Below are 26,966 nucleotides of genomic sequence, written 5' to 3' on the forward strand. Positions count from 1 at the left end.
AACATAGCTTGATTTTTTTCAAAGTGCCAAACCTTTGCAGGTGGCACTGAAGTCATGCAGAGAAGACGTCTGTAAATGTGACCACTTTTGTTTAGATTTCTTAATAAAGATGATCCCAGAGCCTGGGATTACGAAATGAGTGCTGCGTATTCTGACCCGAGCCTCTAATGGATTTGCCAACCCAAGAGAACAAATGGTAAAACTCTGGAGGAAATTAAGCAGCATGGAAGATTGTGAAGTCACGTGTGTAAATGTGATTTACTTACTCCAGGTAGTAATTATAATTTTTCTATATCTGCATTTATGTGCCATTGTATTTGATAGATTTTTTGTGTTAAATATATTTCAGTGCAGTTCATATTTTTTGTCTAAATATGAATGGACTAGCTTATTTTAAAATAGTTCGATGAAGGTACTGTATCATTCTTGGAAAAATTGAAAGTTGCTTAATTTTGGCTGTCATAGACGAATAAGTAGTTGTAGTGTCATTTCAAGTTGCTAACTATGTTCCCTTGAAGGACTAGATTAGTGTGGTACCTGTGAACCATGTTATATACCATGAAACATCTCATTGTGAGGTGGTTTGTCTTGTTACCAAGCAACAAAAAAGATTCTGTTCATTTGAGAGCTTCATTCTTTTTTGTACCCTACCTGATAAATCTCTTTTCAGGAGAGAAGTCACTATTTAAACCGCTGCCTTGCTCTTTTATGGTTTCTTTGCACTGATCTTCTGGACGATGACCTCTAGTTTTACTGTGGTTTATTAGATAGGACTTCAGAAAACTGAAGAAATGGGAGTGGAGTCTTTTAAGTTTGCTGCTATATAAGAACGACAGAAGAGAATGACCATGGTTTCCCATGGAGCTGAAAGGCAGTAAGGTGCCTTTTACAAAGTCTCATATGTCAGCTAAAGCACTTAACAAGATGGATCGCCAGCAGTATCGAAATCTGTTAAAGAAGAAGATGTGCATGCCTTTTGTGAGAGGTTCTGAGGACAGACATGATTTTGCCAGCTTTGAAGAGAAAGACAGTAATTCTTTCCTTAAATTCCATCTGTACACCTCTCCAGGAGAGCTGAATTACCCTTTATTCCCACATCGGGATTATGTGTCTTTAGTAGATCCTTGCTCAGGTTTTGTGAGTCCAGGAGCTGATGCTGAACTGCAGCCCAACATTGGAAGAGCTATTGAATCCCTGGTGGACTACAGTGATGTGAAACCTCACCAGCGGGTCCCCATCTCAGGAAAGAGAGGCCAGACTGCCCACAGGAGGCAGATGATCCTCCTGGAGGAAATCAGCCAGGACAGAAGATGGAACTCCAGGGACGTGTCAGCCGCTTCTATCAGGGCACAACTTGGAGGTAAAGCAAGTTATTAATTTTATTTATAATCACAAAAAAATTCATGATGCTTAATAAATAAATAAAATTAGTTTCTGAACACTATTCTCCAAGTTTCCGAAAGAACAACCTTATAAAATATGTTTGCACTGGACATTTGAACTGAAAGTATCGACTGCAATAGAGCATTTGTACGATTCATTGTCTCTGCTGTAACAAAGAGGGACCAGTCAGCAAATTCTAATGAGCATTTCCAGAAAAGCACGTTACCTTTTTAGTTCATATTGAAGTGTTTTGCCTAGAATTGGGTCTGATCATTTCATATTAGTTGCAGCATGGGAATGGAAACTCTCCCTGTTTTTAATGTGAAACAAATTGGGGTTCATGGCTAATATTTAAAACCATAGTCCAATGAAAATTCTGGAAATAGAACTGTCTATCCAGAGCTTCTAAAGGCAGACATTATTAGTAGTGAGCAGTGTGCACTTCTCTAAAGGTTAAGCAGATTCAAACAATTTTCATTGAGAAATGCTCTTTACAGCTAGAACAAAATTTTATGGGAACTCAAGCAACATTCTAAAGGCTCAGAGATAGGAATGTTTTTACTTAGTACATGTATAAAGAAATATAAATAACCTCCTTACTCCATTTTGCTATACAAAGATAATACTTATCACTTCTCACAGTTAACTGTAGTTTATCCATATTATTGTCCCCATTACATTTCTAAGTGCTGTAAATTCAGGCAGTGGTTTTGGTTCCTTGTCTTAGAACTTTTCCCTTCGAATCATTTTAAGCCTATGGCAGTCCTAAAAACAAAAAAGAACCTAAGAAACCATAAAGGGTAAAAAATAGAAATCCACCCATTTTCCTCTTTGTTCTTGTTCATCCCTTATCATTTGCACTTTTATTTGTCAGTTACTGTGATTTCTATTTACATATGAAATCAGACCTCAGGCATCAAGCAGAGGTGGTCAGCTGTTTTTTTGCAAGCCTCTGGAAAAGCGAAGGGGAAGGAAGGTCTGAGGTATGTGATTCTATCTGATGGTTAATTTTTCCAACACACGGACTGTGGCAGATGGAGACACTATTGAAATGAACACAGATCTAAAACTGAATGTGGTAAAGTCAGCAATCCAGATTACAGTCAAGGAAGTGGTCCGAAATGGAGAAAGCAGATACAAGCTCTCTGGTGACCTTCTGTTGATTTTCCAGTGGTGAAGTTCACTATCAGAGTGAAATACTGACTCCACTGAAGCTGTGGGCAAAAGTCAAACTTAACTCTGGAACAAAACCTGGAAACAGATATAATCCAGCATCAGTTTCCCAAGAGAAGCTCTGCAAATGTTTTTCCAAACTTAGTTTTCATTTACACATCTCCTTGTGGTGCTGAGGTATCAAGTACAAATATGTACACATAGATATAAAAAATGGTTGAGTTTTAACTGCTGTTTTTAACAAGACTGCGTAAACAAGTTCCATATTTCAGCAGTACAGTTCAGAACCCAACTACCAACCCACAGGCACATGATGCAATGAAAGTTGCTAATCTTTCTAGATATCAGTCCTGAAACATTCCACAGCTAAGCTAAGCTGTTTGGGGAAGTTTTGCTGAAAGAGATCAGTCATGCATTTTGCAAGCAAATTCTACAGTCACTTTCTCCACTGTGTCAAGGATGAATGGAAAAAAAAAAAAAACAGAGACAGAAGCAGCCTTTGAGATGGATGAGCTGAGGTGTGTAAAACATCTGCAACATACAGGAGATCTTCTGTATGTGAGAAAATGTGGTGCTGTGTCTTTGACTTGTAGACACAGTTGCTTTGAACTGCATTGGCAGCCTTTTACATCTGCTGATCAAAGCAAGTTTATGGAATCGTGAGGCCCTGTGATATCTACATACATGTAAGGTTGGCAGAGGAAGTCATTCTAAGACCCCAGAATCAGAGCCTGCCAGAGAAGGGACATAGCTTAACAGCTCTTCATATATTCTCGCTCAGTATAAGGAAGGTGCTTAGTGCTAGAAGACAAGGTCTTGAAAGAGTTGACTGTTTGCCTGTAGAGTCCCCTTCTGTCATTCATATGACAACAGGATTTTGCCCCCATTTCCGTGTGGTTTCAGGTTTTTTTGCATTGCTTAGGAGACCCTGTAGGATTTGTGCCTGGAAACCTGGCAATGAGACCCTCATATCCAGTTTGTTAATAGTACTCTATTTTTCATGGCTTAACAGAGGGTTGGGAGTGGGGATTGCAGAAAAAATCAGGACATCTGGTAAGTGTGATAAAGAGCAGAGATGACTTCTTGCCCCCATTGGAAGATGAACCTGTAGATACAGTTTTCTTCAAAAACTAGGAAATGAGAAACACTACAGAGTTTGACTAAAGGCTTGATAGTAACCCTTGCTATAAGAAATGAGCATGCTGCTCTAAAAGTGGCCATATTTGGACCTGTTCAAAGTCCAGCAAGTCCAATATTCCATCCTATGCAGTGGATAATTAGCAAAGAATATCAGAACAGAGCAAGTATGTCATCATACTTATCCAGAGTAGTTTTCTATCATGTGATGATTTGTAGACCAGGGATTTCTGGAGCTGGAGGTGATGTCTTTGTAAATAGTAGTCATAGATTCATAGATTTGTCTTCATTAATATATCCAGTTGCTTTTTGAACCCATCACGTAACTTCCAACACCCCCCTTTCCAAACAATATGTGAATATGTTAAACAACAATGTCCTAAACACAGATGGGTTATCTCTGGGTCTTTCTACCAGTGATCTCCATCTACCTTGAAAACTGGTCATTTATCCCTGCCTTCTTCTCTGATCTTCTAACCAGTTATTTATCCATATGAAGATCTTTCCTTTATTCCATGGCTGCTTTAAGAGGCTCTGGTGAAGAAATTTATTAGCAACTTGTTGAGGAAATTGTGGCCACACTATGCTCACTTCTCAATGGCCTTTAACTAGGAAGAACTCCCTTCCCTGTGGTTCCTCCCCAGAAGCAAGAAGCATTTTCTCCAGACTAATGATTATCCAGGATTAAGAAGTTGCACATTGAGTGTGAGGCATACCGAAGAAGGATTCCAGCCTTTCCTTTCAAATGATGTTCAAAAGTAACTGAGGCCAATGCTGGTGTTGCCCAGTTTGTAACATAGGTACTTAGTGGGCTAAAAGTTTTTACCTGCCCTCAGAAAGAAAAAAAAAAGATTAGTCAGAGGCAACATGTAAAGCAAAGAGAAAAAAATGTGCAACTTACTTAACCATAAAAATAATAATTTAAGGACAATCATAATATGTATAGCTTATAACCATTGGAGCATATAAACGAAGTTAACTAAGAATGAAAAAATGTCCTACAGTAGGATCAAGAATACCTGTCAGTGGTAAAAAGTGCTATTAAATAATTATCCATCACACAGTGAAATGTTTATAGCATACTGCATAATGAGCCAGTAGCTCATCCAGAAAATAATGCATAAAAACCCAAAATAATCTCTTAAGGGCTGAGTGCCATTACATAAAACACAAATATGGTTTCACTAAGGATTTGATTGCTTATAGTCTATATAATCATGTATTTCACTCTGCATTAGTTTTTCACTAGCAGAGAGATCTTTGCTTATTTAACAGCTTTGTTTTTTCTCTGTTGCTTCTTTTGTCATGCATGTCTTTCCAATATATTGGAAAGTATTTCAAAACTATTGTTTTTATGCTTATGCAAAATCAGTTTTCAGTGGGTGGTTTGTAGCTTTAATTTCTTTAAAAGGAGTAAGAGAAAAGAGAGGAAGTAATAATGTTGACAGGTTATATTTATTTTTCTTATATAGAGAGAAGTAGAATAATTTACCAAAGAACTAAAGCACAAGAATCTGGAAGAGTTATCTCTAAACCCTTCAGTTTGTATTACCATCTCCTGCTGTACCCAGTACTCCTACTGATTTTAAAAGATAAAAGGTCAAAAACACTGCACAATTTTCAGGTGAGAATGAGGTGCAGAGAAGCTTGTGAGACTTTCCTCATTTTGTGAAGCTTCTCTGCATTATGCCCTGACACTGAGAATATCAATTTTCACTTTAAAAACAAACCAAAAGGATGTTCTGGCTTTCATGGTTTCTGGGAAACAGCTTAAAATCTGAATGGGTACATCTTCAGTCTCTGGCTCAGAATCCAAAAAGAAAAAAGGATGAATGCCATAAGTCATGATCCGTCATTGAATCCTGCTTTGTCAGATTGGGAGACTAGCTTAAATAATAAACTGGATCTGAGCATATCATTAACCTTTTGGTAGTTAAAAGTGACAAAAAGCCACTGAGTTCCCAACTTGGACAAGAACAGACCATACTATTTTCAATTCTGTGAACTGAGCAAATCACTAGGGGCATTAAAACCTCCAGAAAGTTGACCTAAAGGAAAGAATTACTACAATTCTTATGCTGAATTTCTCCACTGAAAGCAAAAGGAGAAATAAATGTTAGAAGATTAATCATCCCGGCAGGAGGACAGTAGTGTCAAGATAGCAAATTACAACATACAGTGGAAGAGCAGAGGTCTCTAGAAATTTGTATGTAAAATTATCAGAGCAAGTGTAAAATTATATACATGTCCTCCTAAGGACAGCATAGCTGACATGAGTATTTTACACATGCAGCACAAGGAATAACAGTTGCAACCTTTGACCCTTTAATAAATAAACCAGAGGAGCAATATTTTAATGTAACTACTAGGACGTATGGATATATATGAGCATATCTACCTCCTTACTGTAGAGGGCACTAGTATATATATACACCTATTAAGCAGTTACAGTATTTCAGAAATAAAACTCAATAGAAACATTCCTACATAAGTACAAGTCTTTTATATTTCCAGACAGCATTTAAAGTTTGCATCAGGCTGAAACAATGAAGATGCAGCCACCATGTTTACTGAATGTCAGTGCCTACTTTAGGAGACATTTTCCAAAGGAAATATTTTAATTAGACAGTGATTCAGTCTGAAAATTCTTCACAGTGCAAAGTTCCATATATTCTTGCCAAGCTTCTCAAAAGCATCAACTTAAAGTTATATAACACTGCACATTAAGCCCTTTTAAAAAACAGGTCACGCTATTTCAATATCTACATATAGCATTAGGATACTAATAATCTTAGTCTCTTCTGCTGAAAACCATGATTTTCTTTTAAACTTTGTCTAAGTGATTAGTTCTTTGCGGCAAGAACTAACTTTGCATTCTGCATGGTTTTCAAGTTTTAGTCTTTGAACTATTTTCTCCAAAGCGTACCTAAAATTTCCACAAATAACCAAGAAAAGCAACCTTATTATGAGTTAGCTCTAAGTTGCTAAATAGAGGTCTTCATATGAATGGAAATTTTTTAGGGAGTGTGGAAATAAAAAGAAGGTTGAAAACTACTTGGGTAGTACATTCTGGATACTAAATAATACTTCCCAAGTGTCCATAGAGAGTGATGTTGTGGCTGTATGCCTGTATGCCTACCCTTTTTACTATATCAACAATGTATAACAATGCTATTTAGAAATGCACCTTTCCCAAAGTCACCAAAAGCATCATGCTACTTAATGACACAGCTTTTTAGATGATGGTCTTGTATATATCCCTTACCTTACTTACAGGATTAGTTCATGTTTCTTATCCTGGTTCCCTAAAGGAACAACTTTTCATTTATCCTGTTCATATATCTGTTGGTCCTCTAATAACTTCTGACCTCACTGACCGATTTTTGCCAAATTTGACAGGGACATATATCTCTCAAAGATGAACTGCATGCCTGCAAGTTTTTTGAAGATTCAAGTTTGGGGAGAAGAAAGGCTGAAATTAGTGTTCCTTTTGAGAGAGACGACACTCAGGCATTATACCATCCTTCTATTTGGCAGCAGCTAACTTGATTATCAGCATGTGTGTACTGGCTGACACAGCAATATGTGAAGTTGGCCAAATCATAGCAATATATGCTGTGATGTTATTTATCACTTACTTTCATCCTCAATGTAATTTAATGTATTTTTGTGAAAATTTGTAATTCTTTTCAAAGCGGTAACAACAGGTAAATGAACATTGACGTATTGGGATTTTTATGGGAAGCCACCATGAGTTGTTTTCATCTAGTTTAAAGCAATAAAGATTGCTGCAAATTGATTAACACAATAGGAAACCCTTTCTTTCATGTTGGAGAACCCTGGTGAAAGTTGCTCCTGCTCTACCTGACCAAAAATGTATTTTTGCATTTCATGTGAATCCCAATCTCAAGGTATGGGTCTGGTGCTCTTGTAATGATGCAAAACATTTAAATCATGTCATTTCTAATCTACTTTCCATTTAACTTCTATTTTTGCCAGTGATTACTCTAGTGTAGTGAAATCTTGGACTATTTCACATCTTCAATCAGATATAGTGAAATAAGCACTGTATTTCAGGTAGCTGTATGATAACTGTTGGCATGATCAGTTTTTAATTGTGACCATTTTTGTTTTTTCTATAGTTCCCCTGGCTATTTAGACTGTAATGTAAGACTGATACTATCAATATCATTTATGTGTGACTGGAGACAGAGTTAGAGAAAAATACAAATAGAAATATAGAAAAATTTCAAAAGTACAATTGAAAGTATATTACTATTTTAATATTTAGGCAAGCCCATATTTGGTATACTCACATATTTAATACTTAGACACTGCCTTATTCAGGGGAATAAGTCCCAAATAAATTAATAAATAAAAAGACATCCATGCTTCCATAGCACAAGTCCAATTAAGTCTTTTTAATAGTAAGAATGTAATGATATACTGCATCCTTCTCCACCAAAGATACTATTCCTGGTACTTAAAGTGCTGCACATACTTAGAGTTCTTTAAGTTGGACTGCCTGAACAGCAATGAACATCACACAATACTTCAGGCATTTGTGGGGGACTGCAAAGTGCACGTTTGCTGTGCCATTTAGTAAGTGGCATAACAAATGGGAACCTACATTCCAGAAGAGTAGAGAGTCAAACACATTGTACTACAGTTTTTAAACTTGTATTCAGTATATTACATTTTACTTCCCAAGTAAAATCTCCAGAAATAGATCCACTCTTGATCTCCAGTGCTGGTTAGTGAAGAACATGAAATTACATGTTTGACATTTGGATGCAAAAGAAGATTCTAAACTAAGAAAACACAGACACATTCAGTTCACCCTTTAAACAAACAATCATATTATAATATATGTTGATGACAATGCTCTGTGCTATCTATTCAATTTCTTTTAGAAATCAAACAGTCCTTCTCCTGCAAGCTGGAGAGAAGAAAAAGCGAGGAACTATTTCTACAGGTCAAGTACTCAAAAGTGAGAGGCAATTTCTTTTAAGAACAGTTTTTGTCTATGTTTTACTTCATCTTTTTATCACTGTTTGCTATTATGCACCTTTAGGTAGCGGGGCATATAAGAATGCAATCAGTTTTTCTACCATTCTGAACTTCTGCTATTGTAACAGCAATTATTTAGCATGGGATTTATCTCATTAACTTTAGTTATCTAAAAGTTTGTGTCCAGTCTGTGCAGGTCATCTCCACTTCCTCTATAGGCAGTGGAGAGAGACTGGAGTTTCCAGAAGGGGAGGCAGTACATCTGTCTTCAGTGCCTATCGTGGGCTTGGTATGGCTGGTATCTAATCTCTGTTTAGAAGAGTCTTGTCTCTTTTAACTGACTATTCAAGCCTAGACAAAATAAATCTGAACATCACAATAAGCTTATTGGAAGATAAGCTACTTCTTCCAATTTTGGAGTGATGTCTTACATAAGAGAAGCCTGTGAAACTGTACTGTAGCCACTTGTTCCCCAGCAAGCAATATGCAATTGCAGGCTTTTCAATGTCCTTTAAACTAGAAAATATTCGCCTTTACTTTTTTCCACATCTTTCTTTGTCACACAAATTTATATTGTCTAGCTACAGTTGGCGCTCAATAATGATTATATTGGAAGCTTTTTCTCTTGTTTCTCATTGTTGATATAGAGCTTATGAAGAAGTTCCTTGGGATGATATTTTACCTTCCAAAATCCAGCTGCCAGAATCAACAGTAGAAGTGATGGCTGATCCTGTTTCCCAGTATTTCACAAGAAAGAGATACAATCCTGAATCTGAATTAAGCCAAGTCAGTGAACAACTTCTTGTAAACTGTTTATAGATTTTGCTAACGAAGTGTAGCCTAAATTTTGTGTCTGTCATACACATAAACCCACAGAAATGATTTCAAATAAAAACAGTCCCAAGTGAGCACTTAAAGTCAACAGAACACTCCAGTAATTGCTTCAAATGGCTCGATATTTTTTCCCTTTTCCCCCTGTAAATTGGTACAGAAGAATATGACATGCACAGTACTAGTAGAGAGGACAAGGATATCAGTAAAAGCTGATTCGTATGAATGATGCTGTAGCATAACAAATATCATGCTGAATTAGTTTATTTGTGATAATTATTTGTAATAGTTATTTTTACTAAGCTAAAATTCAGTTCTGCAATTGGATCTGCACAGATCATCCTTCCCCTATGAGTTTATCTCACTGGAGAGTTGCCGCATGAATATCTATTAAGCCAAATTAATTAGATGGTATTGCATCTGATTATCATTTTAGGTTGTTGGAGGCCTCTGGGACAGATTTCAAAGAAGGTCTTTTACCTTTCCACAGAGACCTGTTGATTTGTAAGTTTCATTTTTTGTGAGTATCAGAGTCCTCTAAGTATTTCCTTTATGAAGTCTGTATACAGTTCTTCTTGTTGGAAGACTAACCTCAGCAGAATTCTGTAGCTAGAGAAGTTAAGATATTCAGTCAATGACTATATGAAAAGTATACTCCAACACGTTTTTCCTGTGGGAGAAGAATTAGAAGAATTCTTTAAGGTTAATTATTATGTCATGACTGCATGCATCTGATGTTTTCATTGAGACATGGTATTTATGAAGACACCATAATAACCGTATGCATTTACAAACTCCAGGCTTTTTCTGCTCTCTGTGGAATCCAAAATGATCTCAGAATGCATTTTAGATGGGTCCAGTGAAGGGTGACAGTGGAAGTTCAGAAGGACTGAGCCAAGCAAAGACGGGGAAGGGAAGTGTGGTCAAAGCAAGGTAGGAGAACTAGAACTTACCTGCTTTCCAGACTGTGAACCAGCAGGTTTGCTTGGGCAAACTCAATAGGTGGGTGCACTGCTGGGCAGAATCGGCAAGCAATGGGAGAGGCAAGCATCTGTGCGGGGTGGCAGGGAGATAGAGCATACTATCCTTACCGTTTCTTGGATGTTGCTCTTTTGGACAGAGCAAGAAGGAAATTCAAGCCCAATGTTAAATTTTCCAATATTCCCAAAAACTGAATGTGAAAAGTGCCGCAAGAAGAGAAGTGCATTTTCAAAGAAAACTTTCTTACACAGCCCTAGGAAATTGACTGAAGCCCAGTACCTGGGGATGAGGGTTAAAAGGTGAGACTGCCTGCTGAACTGGGTCATTTAGCATATATGCCAACCTAATCATTTATCACGGTCTTTTACCACAATTCAAATGAGCATTCATCATTCCAAAAGCAAAACTTTGGCTTTTTCACCACCTCTCTTTTGGGACCTCATAAATATTCTATCAGAATATTGTCTGGCAAAAAAAGGTGATTGATATATTTTGTCTTCAACAGCATAAGCCCAAGCTCTCGAACCTGTCATATCCCTTCCTATAAGTAAGTACAGTCTCCTTGGGTCCTTTCTACATTCTACATTTTTGATTTAGCCCAAGCAACCCATCTGTCCCATTTTCTATAGCATGAGTTGTACATGGACTATGGGATCTATTCTTAAGGTCTTTTCTGGTGCCAAGGGAGGGGGAGTGCTGAGTCTCCTCTGCTTGTGGGTAACTCCTTTCTGCTCATATGTACTAGAGCTGTCATTCGTTATGTTCTGCAAGTTCAGCAGGTGTTTGTTTTCATCTTGGGACATGCCAGGCTAGCAGGGCAGTTCATCTCCATGTTTTTTCTTGTGGACCATTTTAATAAATAACTAGAATTTTGGAGCATGCAGTATGTGGTTCATCTGCCTTCACCAGCTGTGTTATGAATAATGTACATATTTGATTTCCTTTCTATCCAAACAGTGGCTGTGTTGGTGCAGTAAATTTTGAAGACGTTGACAATGCCAGCGTGGACTTAATCACACTTACTCGTGTGCGAACTTCAAAGCCTTGCTACACAAGCTCTGCACAGTATGTTTTCTTTATTAGCATGATTTTGGTACCACTTCTTGAGTTACAGCTACTTGTGAAACAGGAAAAAAGCCTTTAGTATCTGGTCTTGTGCCACGATAAAAAGTCAGGGGGAATGCTCCTTGTTCTTTTGAGTAACTTGGACAAGGTTCTGTTAAAACAAGAAGCACAGTGGGTTTTCAGGTGCTCTAAAGATTGAACCTGAAGAGTCCTTCTCAATAACTGAGTCAGCAGTAAATGGCATACAGCGGTCACTGCCTACAGTGGTCAGTGTAGGTGTATATAGATCTAAGGGACCATTCTGCCTAGATATACAAAATTAGTCAAGCTAGCTGGTAATACAAGATGAGCAGAGAGATCTCTACTCAGATGACGATATAATAGATTTTATCCATCTATTTGTGTTATGATAAACCAACATGCAGCCTGTCCTGACTAAATATGGACTGGTCATAGAACATAGATGTGTCTGTAACACATCAGTGTTACAGCCTCAGGGAAATTACGCTCCTAACACCATGCAGTATGCTTTTCAATTAGAAATGATGATTAGTTTTTTTCTTTCATTTTTCAGAAATTCAAAACTTTCTCAGATTTTTTTCTCTCCCCCTCACTTTTAATACACAAAACTTACCTGACATTTTGCAAAATGGCTTTCAAGGAAATATCTTTGTCAGAGGAACATGCTGGCAGTAATGTAAATGAAACTTATATGTTCATATATCCTTCTCTAAGCACCATTTTGCTGATATCAAGGATGGGGTTTCAAGATCCTAGAGTTTCACTATGATCCAAGTGACCTGGACGTCCATCTAGAACTGAATGGTTGTAACAGACCAATAGTAATCAACTGTCAGACCAGAAGCTACCCTGAGCATGAACATCCTGGAAAGTATAGTCTCTCAGTGATAGTGCCAGTGCAATATACTGTCATCTTTGTGTAATGAACTCTTCATGATCAGCAGGCTCTGACCTAGGCTGGGAGACAGAAATCAGAATATACTCTCCTTTCTGCTGTTAACCTTTCTAGTCTAATTGCATGAGCAAGGTTTAAAGACTGGGCAGGCACTTTGCCCTTTTTCTGCTCCAGAAGGGTTGTATGTGAAGCTAATCTGAGCACATCTGCTAGATCATACCCCAAAACACCTGACGTGTTTCCTAATGAGGTTGAAACTGTCCAACACAGGCATTTCTGTAAATGCCCAGTGACAGGAATAGAAGATTTGGATGTCACTGATGCAGGCTCAGTAGAAGTTCTGTGGATGACAGCTGCACTTGAATTCTTTACTGGTGTTCTCAGGGACTGAATTAAGTGAGTGCTCATCACTTTTGAAAACAATGTCTGTTAAAAGTACCCAACTACACATTCCCTTCATTAAATTTAATTTTGGACAAGGATATGCATAATACCCAGAAAATTCGATAGTAGTAATAGTAAATCTGGATATTTGTTTTTGTTATTATTTTATATAGTAAACTGTTAAAGATTAAGTTTGTTAGTTTAAAGAAGCATAATTTCAATAAGCATAGTGGGGCAAAATTAATGTAAGAATGCAATAATTTTGGAGAACCGTTTAGCAACTTGTGTACTGCATCATTCTGCAAAAAGCAAGATACATGGTTGGGTATCAGTATTCTTATGCTACATGCATAAAGCACCATTAATATAATCAAGCTATATCTAACTCTTTTAAATGGTATCACCTGCTTACAAATTCCTTACCAAATTCAGAGCAAGTAGCTTTTCAGCTTTTCTAAGTATCACTGATTCAGAGCTTTACCTTACTGAAAGAGCGGCTTCTGTCTTTTGGTGTGCAGTTGCCTTAGAAAAGATCAAATGATAAATTAGCCTGTACCTTTTGATTACTGTATTACATTCAAGGCTTAACAGTGGGACCCAGGAATTTCTGCTAATGCCATTCTGAAGAGTCTTTACTTCCAGAAGACCATGCTTGTTTACGAAGTATGGCATACTCTCATAGTTCAAGCACATCTTGTGCTTTAGTATTAATGAACAAGTGTGTTGGGTGGAAAAGCAAATGGCATTCTTCAATGGGATAGTATGGCCTGAATATTGTAATGTTGAAAATATGCGATTTTTAACTTTAGCCACTAGATGTCCTTTGAGTTTGCAAAAGTTCCCTGAATGCCATTAGGAGCACCTCCTTACTTTTACTTAGATCATAAACTTTGAAATTCAAAGATTAACATAGCCTTTAAAACTTCCTGAAGTTGTCTTTAGTAGGTTGAGATGGTAAGAAGCATTTATTTTTAAGCTTTGGAGAGCATGTCTGAAAATGGTAAAACAAAAGAGGAAAGAGCCTATTTTATTTACCTTATCAGATTTTTCTCTTTGCATAGGCCTTTCCATTCTGTGTTTTCAATGCTCTTGGGTAGTCCACACTTACAAGGAAACTACAGAAGAGATATTTTACTAGAGGAAGCAGAAGGGAAGAAGCTGTAAAAATATTTCCCTCTCTGTTCTGAACAAAGTGCAGGATGCTGGGCCTTGCTCACATATGGCAGAGTATGTGCTAAACATTCCCAGTTGCTAGGAGCTGGCATGGAGGTGAATTTCTGAGCTACAGCTTAGGTCTATTCACTTCTGTTTCTGTTATCAGTTTTGGGGAGAATGCATATTCTTTTGCACATGCCGCCACCCTTGCGGGGAACAGCACATCACTCTTCAAACAGCCCTACTCATTAGAGCAGTAGATTCACAGGCAAAGTAAGGTGCTATGCATTGTAGGATGGCTGACTTTGACCCATATTACTGTAACTAAACTTATTAACACTAAGCTTTTATGTATATAATGCACCATTCTGTTTGATCTCACATCCTGCATAACATAGATCATCTGAGTTCTCACAGCCTTCATCTAACTTCTGCTTGAATTAGAGCATAAATATTAGAAAGAGGTTTTTGAGTACTGCACTTTAAAAAATACAGCATACATACAAGATTTCTCCTATGTGTGTATAGCATACAACAGAGATTTCTAGGTTTGTAGGGAAGTTAGCAGAGCTATTAAGCCTTGGTTCTGCCATGTGATACTGCTGTTGCTGTAGAGCTTTGAGGGATAGAAGTTAATGTATGCACTATGCTGTAAACAGACAAACAGCTTGTCTGGAGCTAATTGCTGTGTTTGATGTCATTGTGGCTTTATGTATTTGAGCACCAGGTTCCATATCACCTTCTCCAGTATTTGCCATGTCCTCTTCCTGATTTTCAGTGAGTGGGGCTATGGGTTTCACTGATTTATGACAACTAGGAGAGCAAGAGCTCTGAGACCTAAAATATTCAGACATCTTGGAGACTCCTAACATCTCAGAAAAAAAACTCTGAAAAATTCTACCAGACTCTTCTTATAGTATATCTGTTCTTTGTGCCTAAGATTGTCAGACATCAAGATTGCTATGATTTTAAGCAGAAGAAAGAAAAAAGTCAGAAAGGAGACATGAAAATGATTCCTTTCTTTTTTTTCCCTCTCGTTCTCTTTGTGTGTTTGACAGTAGTTGTGGACAGATCCACAAAGGTATTAAGGTTCCTAAACTCCCACCAAAGTCCTTGAGAAGTGAGAGATGTTTGGATTTAGAAGCCTAAACATGCTTTGCGAATCTGAAAAATGTAAAATCTCTCTGCAGATAGTCACTTTCACTCTTTCATGGAGTATCATCAGTTGACTTCCTGTCTCTAACACTTGGGCAACTGCATCAGCTCTCAGGCTCTGGAGGGAGACACTGTTCTTCCCCAGACCATGCAAGAAAGTGGTTACCAGTCAAATTATTAGCAAAGCTGAAACTAGCTGAAGAGTCATCTGTCATGTAACTTTGCAGAGACAAACAGGAAGAGTGGTGAACCTGGGCATGTTTTTTATGTTACCCTTGTGCCCACCCTCTCTTCCTTTTGGCAGAACAGGAAACCATCTTCTGTTTTTCTTTCCTTTTTTTTTTCTTTTTTAAGGAATTAGAAAAAAAGATAAAAGTCATGACTTATGCTGCAGTGGAGCCTACAAGCCCCTAATGTAAGATCAGCCTAGTGAACAAGGCACTGTACATTTACACAGCACACCAGATCATACTCTGAAGTGCTTACTGTGTGGTTTGGAAGTTTTACAGGTGGGAATCCAGATGCAGTCGGATTAAATGGCTTGCCAAATACCCTTGGGAATCTATAGTGAAGTCAGAAGTGAAACTCCATATATCCCGAGTCCCAGCCTGTGCCTTTTTTACCAAACTAATTTACCAAACTCTGTCTCTAAACTATTGAAATTGTGCTTTGTTTAAACTTGGTTAAAAAGACAGATGCTTTTTAAAAGCAAAATTAGCACAAATTGTTGGCTGTAGTTCTAAAAGTTAGTCTGAGATAGAAGTAAAAACTTAGGGCTATAAACTATCTTGTAAACTTTCCGCTTTTCCTGAGGCTCAGATATGGAATGGTTGTGGGAAAGCCACGCCATAAGTGCTGTGACTCCGCTACAAATGCTAAATTTATGAGTCTGAACTTATTATTAATCAAAATTATGTTTGTGATATGGTGGCAGCCTAATGTGGCCAGTGCACATTTTCATGAGGAAGCTGTGCAAATTCTTTTCTCCAGTCAGACTATCCATCTTCCCACCTGACCAAAAATCCTGGATGGTAATTCAGTTCTTCTCATTCTCTTCCAGGCTTTCATTAAAGCCTATCGTGGGAGAAAGTGATCGATGATGTAATCTCTGGAGGTCTGTTCCAGCCCTGGAATATGGCCTCAATCTAAATATCTTTGGTTTGTATATTCACTCCTAAACTTGCTTTAGGATGAACTTATTTCTTTCTTTCATCTTGGTTATGTTGCAATGTATGCCTAACAGCTAGAGTCCTGTAGCATTTCTTTGCCAAGGATGACATACAAGTCTTTAAAAAAACAAGGCAGTCAAAAAATTAGGAAGCTGTTGAGAAAGAGCGCTCTGAAAATATCTTTTTAAGGCTGCTCTACTATAATATTGCATTTTTTCACCAAAAATGTTTCATAAAGCATATCATGATCTCATTTTACAGCTCAGTGCTCTACCCACTGGATTACGTTGTCACAGTACAGAAGTTGTACGCCTGAATCTTTTCTTTTCATGCTACAAACTAGCAAGCTTCCAAATTGAGTATTTTGTTGCTTTTGTGTATTTTCATTGAATGTTGCTTGTGTAATTTTGTTAAATGTACCGGCCAACAAGTGTCCAGCCACACACTGCTTTTGTTGTTGTTGTATATTTAATTCATCATTTTTGTCTTGGTTTCTTTTACTAGTTTGTTTTTTTCCTATTGTCTTCTCTTGTCTGCCTACTTTAAACCCCTTTCCTGTATTTGCTTTCTTTTTCTTGTCGCCCATGAAGTATAAATCCCATTGGAATCGACGAGCTGAACACATTTGCTTACAAGATTTCCTGAAGAGGGTTGGAATTTAGGATGTGTTCATATACTTTGCAGAACTGAGACCTTTACTATGTGTTTTAGAACATTCTTTGGAGTCTGAAATGATTATTTGTGTTTTCCTTGCTTATTAATTTGCTTGTTTCTTACCGATTTGATTATTGATTATTTGATTATAATATTTATCTGTGGAAGATGAATTGATTTTATATGTCGTATAGCTGACCATATACCAGGTATGGAAGCAACTGAGCTAAAGAGTATGTTATGGACAATGGGCCAGGCTTTCAAAAATAGCTCAGCAACCACACTTGAAAACCAGAGTTTTCAAAGAGCTCACATTTTGGGTGCAATGCTGATTGCTAAGCTCCTGCAAAAATCTGGCAAGCATCACAACAAAACTTTTAGACACTAAGAACTTTTAAAAACCTATGTACTACTTCTTCGACCCAGGTGTGTATGAAGGAAGAGGAGGAAAGTCAGAATTCTGAGGTAACATTTAGTTATATGTATTTTCAGCTCCCTTGGGCAAGTTACCCAGAGGAGGAAACTTCACAACACAGCTGCACTGGCTTCCAAGAAAGCTCAGGCTGCTAAATTCTATGGGCACTTTTGAGAGACTCTGTGTTTTTAATCAGTGAAAATAAGTAGTGACCCAATTCATTCTTTCTTGATATTAACAACTACTCTTAAAAAAACTCTCTGTTATTCAGAAATGCATTTTGAGCCCAATAATTTTGAAAACAATACAGAAACTGTTTTTTCTTTGTCATATGGATTCCCAACATAATCATCCGCTGCCCTCTTTTTTTTTACCAGTATGTAACTTTGTATAATAATTCTCTTCCACCTTCTAGCCACCAGCTTTTTCCTTTAGTTGACCTCTTCCCCAATCAGCTGCTGAAACAAGGTTATGTTCTGTGTGGTATTTTAGTCCTGCAGGTGTTTTAAGGGTCAATGGAAAAAAAGCCTCCCACGCGGGCGATGGGGATTTCCTCTGTAGCATTCATGGGCAGGGCTCTGGTAAATGCTTGGTTTGACAGACACGTATAACTCTCTTTCCTTCTTGGCATTGCTAAAACTCCCTTACACTCTTAGTATATACACTTAGTATAGTAATAGTATAGTACACTTAGTGCATTCCAGCATACACAGTGATAGTACATACTGATCAAGTTACATATGTCTTGTATTCCTCTCTTCTGTGTGTCTCTTGTATTTTAGCACAGCAGCTTCCTGATTTCTCACTGTTTTGCTTATTGCAACCTCTTGAAATTTAACAGGAACAGTTAGGACAGAGTTTATGTTTTCTTGTTCCACAGGGCTCTGCCTCTTGAATTAAATAAATATCTCCAACAGTCATTTACATACACTTGCTACTCATAATTCATAAGCTCCCATAATATTCAGTAGATGGCAGTGGTACACAAATACATATGCCTTCTAACTTAAAGTGTTATTTAACTTAGCAGCACTTTTGAAGCCTCAGCTAGTTCTTCACCATAACACTGTGGTAAGGCATTAGTTCTCCAGAGATGAAGACTGAGGAGGCTGAAGTGACTTGTCCAGGGTGTGTGAGAGAGAATAGGACCTGACCAAAATCCATTTCTGCAAGCAGTTGATTGAAATGGTAACTTTATACATATAGTTTCCAGGAAGAAAAAGTCCTGAGTGTTTCAAATCCTGCAGTTCTCGCACAAAGCTGTTCTCTGAAACTGTCCTTTACTCTTGGTTTCCCAAGTACATTGGGCATAATTCTACTATCACACCAGTGTATCTGTAGTGACTTCAATCATATTTCTTCAGTGTACAGTCAGCCTCCAACTGACTGTGTGCATGCATCCCTTAATCATCTTCAAGTTACCACAGAAACCTCACAGGCCACAATTAGCTGGAGACAGGACCCTCTTCTGCCTTGCACCTTGCATAGTCATTTACATGTGCTGCCTAAGAGCTTTCCCACAATGTATCTTTTCTTCAGAACCTGACATCTTGTCCACCGTGTATCCGTTTTTAGTAATTTCCCAGTTTGAGTCATGGGGGGGGATGCTGAAATAGCCCACTTTGACATTTTCCAAATGAAGATTTTATCTCTTGAATTGATTTTTTGTTTCTGAAATACTAACTTATACTAAAGAAAGGCGTGAAAAAGTAGAAACAAAATAAAGCTGTTTAAAATTGTAGAAACAAAATATTCCAGTTGAACCTGGTCCAGAATATTTCTGGGGAATCACATTTTGATGTTTCTGACCTTTTAGAAATTCCATATCCATTTGGGAATACCCATTCCCTACCCTGCTCTGATGCCTGAGAGAGGAGAGTACGAAAGACAGCCCAAAACACTTTGTTCAAAAATCCTGTTGGTCCTATTCTTCACACTGCACAGAGTAGCTCGATTTGACTTCACAATGTCTCTCAAGTACATTTTTCTGGACACAAGAGACTGTATGGATTGTGTTTCCTCACACAGGATCATGTCTGAGGCATTTGAACTTAATGTTATTCTGCTTGGCACATGGGATCATGGAGTAAAAGAAGAGCCACAAATGTGTGACACATAGGTCTACCTGGAAGGGAATTCAAGGTGGAAGCCAGCTGTGAGTCTTCTATACTGTGAGTGAGACCTGAGGCCTGTTTTATAATTGCACAAACAAGAACTAGTAGATGGCTTTATGACTGGTGATTTAGTTCTTTGGGTTTTATACAATAGTGTGTCTAAGAGTAAAATGTTAGGAACTCTTTACTCTTGTAAATGCAAGATAAGACTTCAGGATTGCATTCACTAGGTGGAATTTTTTGCACAAAGAACTTGCATACTTCAATCACTCAAGCTTAAGCACTAGACACAAGGTTTTCAAGAAATACAAGTGATCTGGAGGATCTTGAATTTGCTCCCATGAAGACTGTGAGATGGAACTTAAATGGCAAGCCTGGGCATCCAACACTGTAGGAGAGACCCTAGAGTATTACTCCCAGCTGCTGTTTCAGAACAGTATGGTTCTTCTTGGGTCCTGTGTAGTAGGTGGACATCTTGGGTACCCTAAGGCATCTCATATGGCTTTAAATGCCCATATGGATGGCCAACTAAGTTAAGTCCACACCGATTTTTCTGAACACTGCCAGAGAATAAAAATCTTCAAAGATATCCCAAGGTGGACGTACCGAACAGAGGCACACCAAAACAGAGGCACTCAGAATCACTACATTCCACCTGAAGTCTTGGAGCTTGCATAGATTCAGCTGTTAATGCTTCGTATGTTTCTTACTGTTGGGATTAAGAGCTGTTAGTATGATAACAAGGAAGTGTATGAACAAGAGAGATGTCATGGTTACAGAAAGAAAGACTGATGACGACAACTATAACCACAGAAGAGTTTTATATGTCGCCCAGTGGTAGCCTGGCACTTACTTGTTTTCTTCAGCAGCAACAATCTGGTTTAGCAGCTCATCAGAGAAAACACACTAGAGTTAGACAGCATGATCCAAAAACAAAAAACCAAAGGGGTATTTTTTTAACCTCAGGTTCTTCTGCTTTATCACATACATAACCGCAGCACATTTTTGCATCTTCTTTGCAGGTTCCCAGGAGAGCAGCTGCTTTAGTGTAGTGTAAGCTTTCTTACTATCCTGGTACTTTCAGCTTGTCTCTTCACATCTCTTTTCTCTTTCAGGGCAACATCCTTTCAACATGTTATGAAGTTACCAACTTCTGTGAATACTTTTTAACAGACAGTCTAGAACAAATCTGCATCTTGGGTCATCTCTCAAGCTTGATTTTGTTTTTCTGGGTCAAGTTTGGTCATTTCTGATGCTTTTCAGGAAAAATACGCTAAAAAATGGAATTAATTATTACTAGGACTGCTAGGTTTCCAGCTTTGCAAGCTTTGAAGGTCAGAAGATTTTATCAGTCAGATGCCTCACAGTGCATAGTGTATTTGGATATCTCCACAGTTGTATAGTTATGTTAGGTAACTCCAGATATGTATATAAAACATTGCAAGTTATTATGGGGTTTCTTATTGTGATCTCCTTCTCTTTGTGACACTCATACAATTCCAAGGAGATTAATTTCTCTATTTTATGTGAAAGATGTAGCTTGGTATGTAGGGCAGTAAAACTCTGTTCACAGTTTGACCAATTCCTTCAAAGTGATATCATTTTCAGATTTGGCTGAATGCATGTGCTTATATTTGGATGCACCCAATGTCCTTGTGTTTGTGTGCCTCAGTTGCATCCCTGCATATGCAAATGGCAATTTTTATACAGAGTTACCTCATCTGTAGTTAATCTGACAATTGTCTACATTTGCATGAAAAGGCAACTTTGCCTACAAGCCATTTTGAACAATTCCGAAAATACATTCCTTTGCTGTACCAGATCCTCAGGCCTACATGTAACCACTGCATGGCTGCTAAGACACAAAGAAGATTTGTTACTTGCTCCGCCAACTACTTGGGGATTCCCTATGAGTAACAGCTTCCCAAGTGCCGTAGAACTGTGATACTCATTCTACAAAGCCAGATGCGTTGGAAGGTCTCACACAACGGTCTGACCAAGAGAACATAGCAGTGTATGAATAAATGGGTATATATTGAATATATGAATATTCGTTAAATATATGGGTAGTGCAAGGTTACTCCAAAATAAGGCAAAGAACTGGGAGAGCCTGCTGCTAGCTATGAGTATATGGACAACAACATATACTGCTGGTGCTCCTGTGGCAAGTATAGTTCACCTGCAGTACTTTGTGTTTATAACTGTAGATTACATGTAATAGAGGTAGGTACAGCATTTTGTCATTACCTCTGCTACTCTGGTGAGGAATTTCAGGGCCAAAATTCCTAGTACACAGATCAAAGAATTACCTGATAAACCACACCTCACACGTCTCCAGTTTTGCATCCTGTGCTGAATTTAGTTGTGGAGAAACAGCTCGTCAGCTGTACTGAAATTCTCTATGCCTTCTTATAATTAAAGGAACTGTTTATTTTTGCCCAAAGTATATGAGAACCAAAAAATACCTCAGAGATTATTTTAAAGGGGGCACCGTTATCATTCATGCACTCTGGAAATACATGAAAGAGTGACACAGGCAAGGTTTATGATCCCAACTATTTAGTTGATTCAGTGGATGAAACAGCTTCTCATGAGCACTTACCCCCAAGTGTATGGGCAGTCTGGATAATTCAGTGTATACATGTATAATTCAGTGGTGTCCTATTTTGAGCTGTCAGTATAGAGCAGTACTGATGAGGCTCTCTGGATGACTTTGTGCTGGGAAAAAGCTGCCATATTGGGGTTTAGTTTGTTTTTATTTTTAATCTTCATAGATTCTCTCTCTGAATTCATACTAGTATGTTTTCTCTTGATCTGCTTTTTTTTAATTTGGTCCAGCTCTGCTTCATCTTCCAGTGACTACTAGTAAAATTTTCAGTTGTGTTACCTTGGATAAGTAGAATTTTTTACTCATTGTCTTGGAGGAACTTTCTTTTTGAATTTCACATTAAACCTTAGCTTTGGAATTAACAACAGGGTTAAATGAGCACATGTAAAAAGGCACATACTGTCTCCATCCAACACTGCAAGCTAGTATTTAAGTTGATATATCTAAGCAGTGTTGAGAGTATTACACATACATGTCAATTTATTCCTAAAAAATTCTAGGTGAAATTTGGAGAATTTTAGAATCATTTGAGAAACCACTTGTGTTTAGGCCACAAGAAATTGCACCTATTGGCCTAAAGCCTGTTACCTAAATTCCATATTTGAATATGGAACCTAAATATCAATTAAATCCATAACACATTTTTTAAGAATATTTCCTTGACTGCTTTTGGTGACCTCATTTTTTCTTTGAGATGAAATGTCACTCTCAATCATGAATATCATACAGATATTCCAAGAACTCAAACAATTTGGAAAAAAGAAAAAGAAAAGAAAGGAAAAGCCACTAAGGAGCTCGCTTTTGCCATGTCTAACCAAAGATTTTGAGTCAGATCATCAGCTAGATCATCATAAAGTTGCTTCACTGATACTAAAGAAGCTACGCGAATATATGCCTTCTGAGGATCATTCATTACATTACGATGATTTTTTTACTGTCTATCCCCTATCCATCTTGGATATAGAAACACTATTTTATAACTTATCTGTAAATCATATTTCAAGCCTAAATTCATTTAATTTACTGTTTCTTGCTCTCCCTCCTTTAACTTTTTCCTTTAGCACTCCAAATATCCCTGGGTACACTGTCAAGGTTCATTGGATAGCAACCCACCCAGCAAATTCTAATCTTCCATCAACATCCCCATCAATAATTGCACGAATGCATGGGTAAGTATGAGGTATATTTTTCAGCTTGTTCAGAAAGATTACAGGGAAAATCCTAATTACATTTGTTTAGTTAAAGAACAATTAAATATTAAGCATGACATTTCCTTGGCTTAAAAGATACAGAGCACTGGGCATTACATACCTGCACATAATCTTCATGCTAAATCAGCTTGTGATTTTAGGATTTCTCTGGAACTTTGTATTAAATTATGATTTATAAAATGTGGATTATTTCTACATTGATAAATCTCTTCTCTAGCCATGGTGGCAAAATCATGGCTTAAGTGATCATGTTTTTGATTGATCCATGTGTGTTTTGAAAGAGGCCCATGTATGTCAAGTTAAAAATTCCCAAAATAAAACTATATGGTATTCCAAAATGGTGTTGGCAGACCTTTGTGAAATGGATATTTGCTATACAGAAAATAGTTGTTAAAATGGGGTGGATTTACTCAGAGGGCAGTGAGAGGGGAAAGCATGCCATGCCCGCACACTGATGCAGGGCCTGTGAGTAGGAAATCATAGCCCCTCATCACTATTACTGCTACCTCTGGAGCTGATTTAATGATCATTATTCTCTCTCGCTTTTCCATACAAGGCTTGTTAAAACTACAGGCCACATTTTTAAAGTATTTAGGTGTCTCGTTGATTTCAAAGGAGCTGGACACTTCGGGACAGCTGAAAAGACTTTTTTCTTTTGTTAGTACATAAAACTTCTGACATGGACATAGCTGTAAGCCAGCCTTTCTCCCAGTAGCTTGAGAGTAGCTTAGTAACTATTTGTTTCTCCTCTCTCCTTTATGTTTTTGTACTTTCTCTTTAGATTTTGATTTCTTGTTTTTCAGAATGATCTAGGACACTATCTCCACATATTCCTGAGACACTTGTCTTCCATTAAATTATCTAATTGACATGAGGATTCTGTTCACAATGCATCCCACTTGTTTTTCAACACTGCTAGTGAAGAGCGTCCAGAAAAGGCTTGAGAAGCTTTAGGAAACTGCCTGGCTTTTAAAGAATTCACCCTATCAAAGTGTTTCATCACTGAGCAAAATGCACTGACTTCCATATCTGCTATCCACCATCCTTTTACCTCTGCTCTTTTTCTCTTGTGGTTAATACTTAGAAAAGAGGCTTTCACCTCTAGTAGCAGTTTGCTGGTGACACAGAATGAAAATACACAACAGGGTTTTGAGGTTCTATAGGCTAATAAAGCTGAACTCAGAGAAGCCTGATGCAGACTAACTTGCTTCTAAATGTCACAGACAAATTAAAAACCAAATGCGCCTTAGCAGAGATCACTGGCAACCTTCAGACAGATAGAAGATAAAGAACAAAAGGTGTGATCTAAGAAAGGAAAACACATCTGTTACTTCCTTTTACTTTCTACAGGCATTAGTGTGGGTGTAGTTCGTAGTGGATGAATTTTCTTAATTTTGTAGTGGATAGTAATAAGGGTGGTGTTGTGTGCTAATGGAGTCTTTCTAGAACCATGGCAGAATCCTCTGACTTTTTTTGATGAAGGGTGTATAGGAAACAGGTAGAGAGTATAACCACATCCAAATATTGTAGACCAGACTTTGCCACCTTCTTTCTGGGTTGAGTGATAGGTTCTCCTGAGGGTAGTACCACTGGTTTTCAAATTGTAACAGTCCTATTTTACTTTCACTGGGACTACCTATGGAGTAAGATAGTATTCACTGAATTAGGATTGAGGGTCATTGCCCTTTATGAAACTGCCATGTAAAAATATTATGGGTGCTGGGAATTTCCCTCCATAGTAGTTAGTGATGCCCATAAAGAAGAGGTGCTTAATACTTGATTTCTCCCCTTTGTCCAATCAATGATAAACATCGTGCTCATTTCAGCAGTCACAGGTTGAGCTAGACTAGTGGAGAGATGAAGGGAAGAGAGGTTAGTCCTTGAATTTGGGGTCAGACTACTCTAATTCATCTCCACATGCTTTTCATATGGGAGGTTATCTCATTCTTCTTGTTTTTAAAATGGTGAGCCATTTTTTTTTCTCTCCCTTTGATCATTCTTAAGCCATGATTGTAATAATTTCTCAGAAAGTAGCAAGTGCTTCTATCTGGTGGATATTTTTGAAGCTGCTTCATTTGACATGTCTACAAAACATGTCCAGTCTCCTAGAGACAATTATGGATATCAGACAGAGTCTCTACTCTGCTGCTAACATGGTCTAATAAATGTTCCTGTCAAAAGTATCAGCAGTGTTAGATAGACCAGGCAGCACTCAACCACTCCTCGCATGTATTTCTGTTGCATGGAGTTTCAACAGTATGTGGAGCAAAATCCTTTATACCTATTATAAGTGTTCCAAAATCAACAGGATTGTATAAGATATAGAACAGCAGACATATGGTTTCTTCATCTTTGACTATGAACAGTATTTTTATGAGTCAAGTTTTATTGATGTATTTTTATTGTATTTGTATTTCTAGGTAATCCCAAGGTAAAGTCAGAAAATTAGGTTTCAAAGTCCTTTAGTGCATTCTGGCAGCACTGTTTAGCTTTTACGTAGGACAGAACGTTTTATGTTTTGTTTTATATTTTGTTTTGTGCTTAAATGAACTGTCCATTGGTACCCAGAAAATACAAATCTATTTGAACCACCAGCTGTGTAAAAATGTCATGTCTTCACAATGGTTAATATAATACTGGATTTAGTTTGATTTTAGAGACAAGGGTGGTACGCTTTCAGTAAGTTGCTTAGGAGACTTCCAGAGACCTGGGAGATTTCAAGAGGGATCATAAGGACAAAAGAAAATTATTCTTACTTGGAGACTGAGTGAACACACGATACTGTGGTCAGTTCTGTGTCAGCCCTGCTTTGGATGAGCGGTTTTGCAACTGAGGTTGTAGGTATAAGATTATTTATAGTGCCTCTTTCTGTAAAAGATTAGAAGAGCATATCAGAAGTCTAGCATAACTTGTTCCCTCCTAGACTGTCCCCCACATACTTTCTAACCCTCATCCCAATATTCTGTGCCACAAGGACAGGGCATCTGGAGCAGGCACTGCCTATACCATGGTGCCAACAGAGTGTGTTTCTAGGCTTGAAAGCCAAACCTCCAGCATCACAAGAGTTTGCCCTCCAGACACCATGGTGTCTTGTGTGTCTGAACATATTCAGCATACTCATGGCATTTTTCCACAAACTGTGTGCAGGTTTATTGAGAAGCAACTGTGTGTGTCTCCAAGAAAGGTTGGAAAGAGGCGAGAGCAGAACATACCTTTCTTAAAGCTGTTGTAGAGATTTGTCTTTCAGCACATGTTAGATATATCCAGAGACTAAGATTTAAAGCTCTTATAATTTCCCACAATTGTTCTTACAGAGGCAAATTCTAATACAATGGAATATTGTAAATTGTTAATATTCTCTGAGACTAATGGGCATAACTGTTTATGAAGAATGCAGCGAGGAGGGAGAAGAGATGGATGTTTAGCAATATAATAATAATATAATTTAAAAGTCATTTTTTCTGTCTTTTTGTAACTGCAGATACATAGCAAAACATGGACGCTCATCTCAATATAATCACCAGGGTCCTTTTTCCCAAATGCTTACTCCAGTTAGTCCTCAGAATTCTTTCAGCAAGGTACAACAACAAACTATTAAAGTTTAA

At 37.8% G+C, this 26,966-nt stretch overlaps 1 protein-coding gene across 1 annotated transcript; it reads left to right on the forward strand.

Annotated features, from left to right (window-relative positions):
- The first annotated feature begins 406 nt into the window (after positions 1-406).
- Positions 407-26,966, forward strand: SPMIP7 (sperm microtubule inner protein 7). Its single transcript, XM_064505476.1, is given in 11 exon segments — positions 407-412; positions 837-884; positions 886-1,360; positions 7,522-7,604; positions 8,607-8,683; positions 9,351-9,489; positions 9,971-10,038; positions 11,021-11,062; positions 11,473-11,580; positions 23,212-23,319; positions 26,843-26,966. Coding segments are annotated over 11 exon segments (1,278 nt in total).

Source organism: Dromaius novaehollandiae, chromosome 2 (assembly GCF_036370855.1).
Source record: "Dromaius novaehollandiae isolate bDroNov1 chromosome 2, bDroNov1.hap1, whole genome shotgun sequence".
Classification (NCBI taxonomy): domain Eukaryota; kingdom Metazoa; phylum Chordata; class Aves; order Casuariiformes; family Dromaiidae; genus Dromaius; species Dromaius novaehollandiae.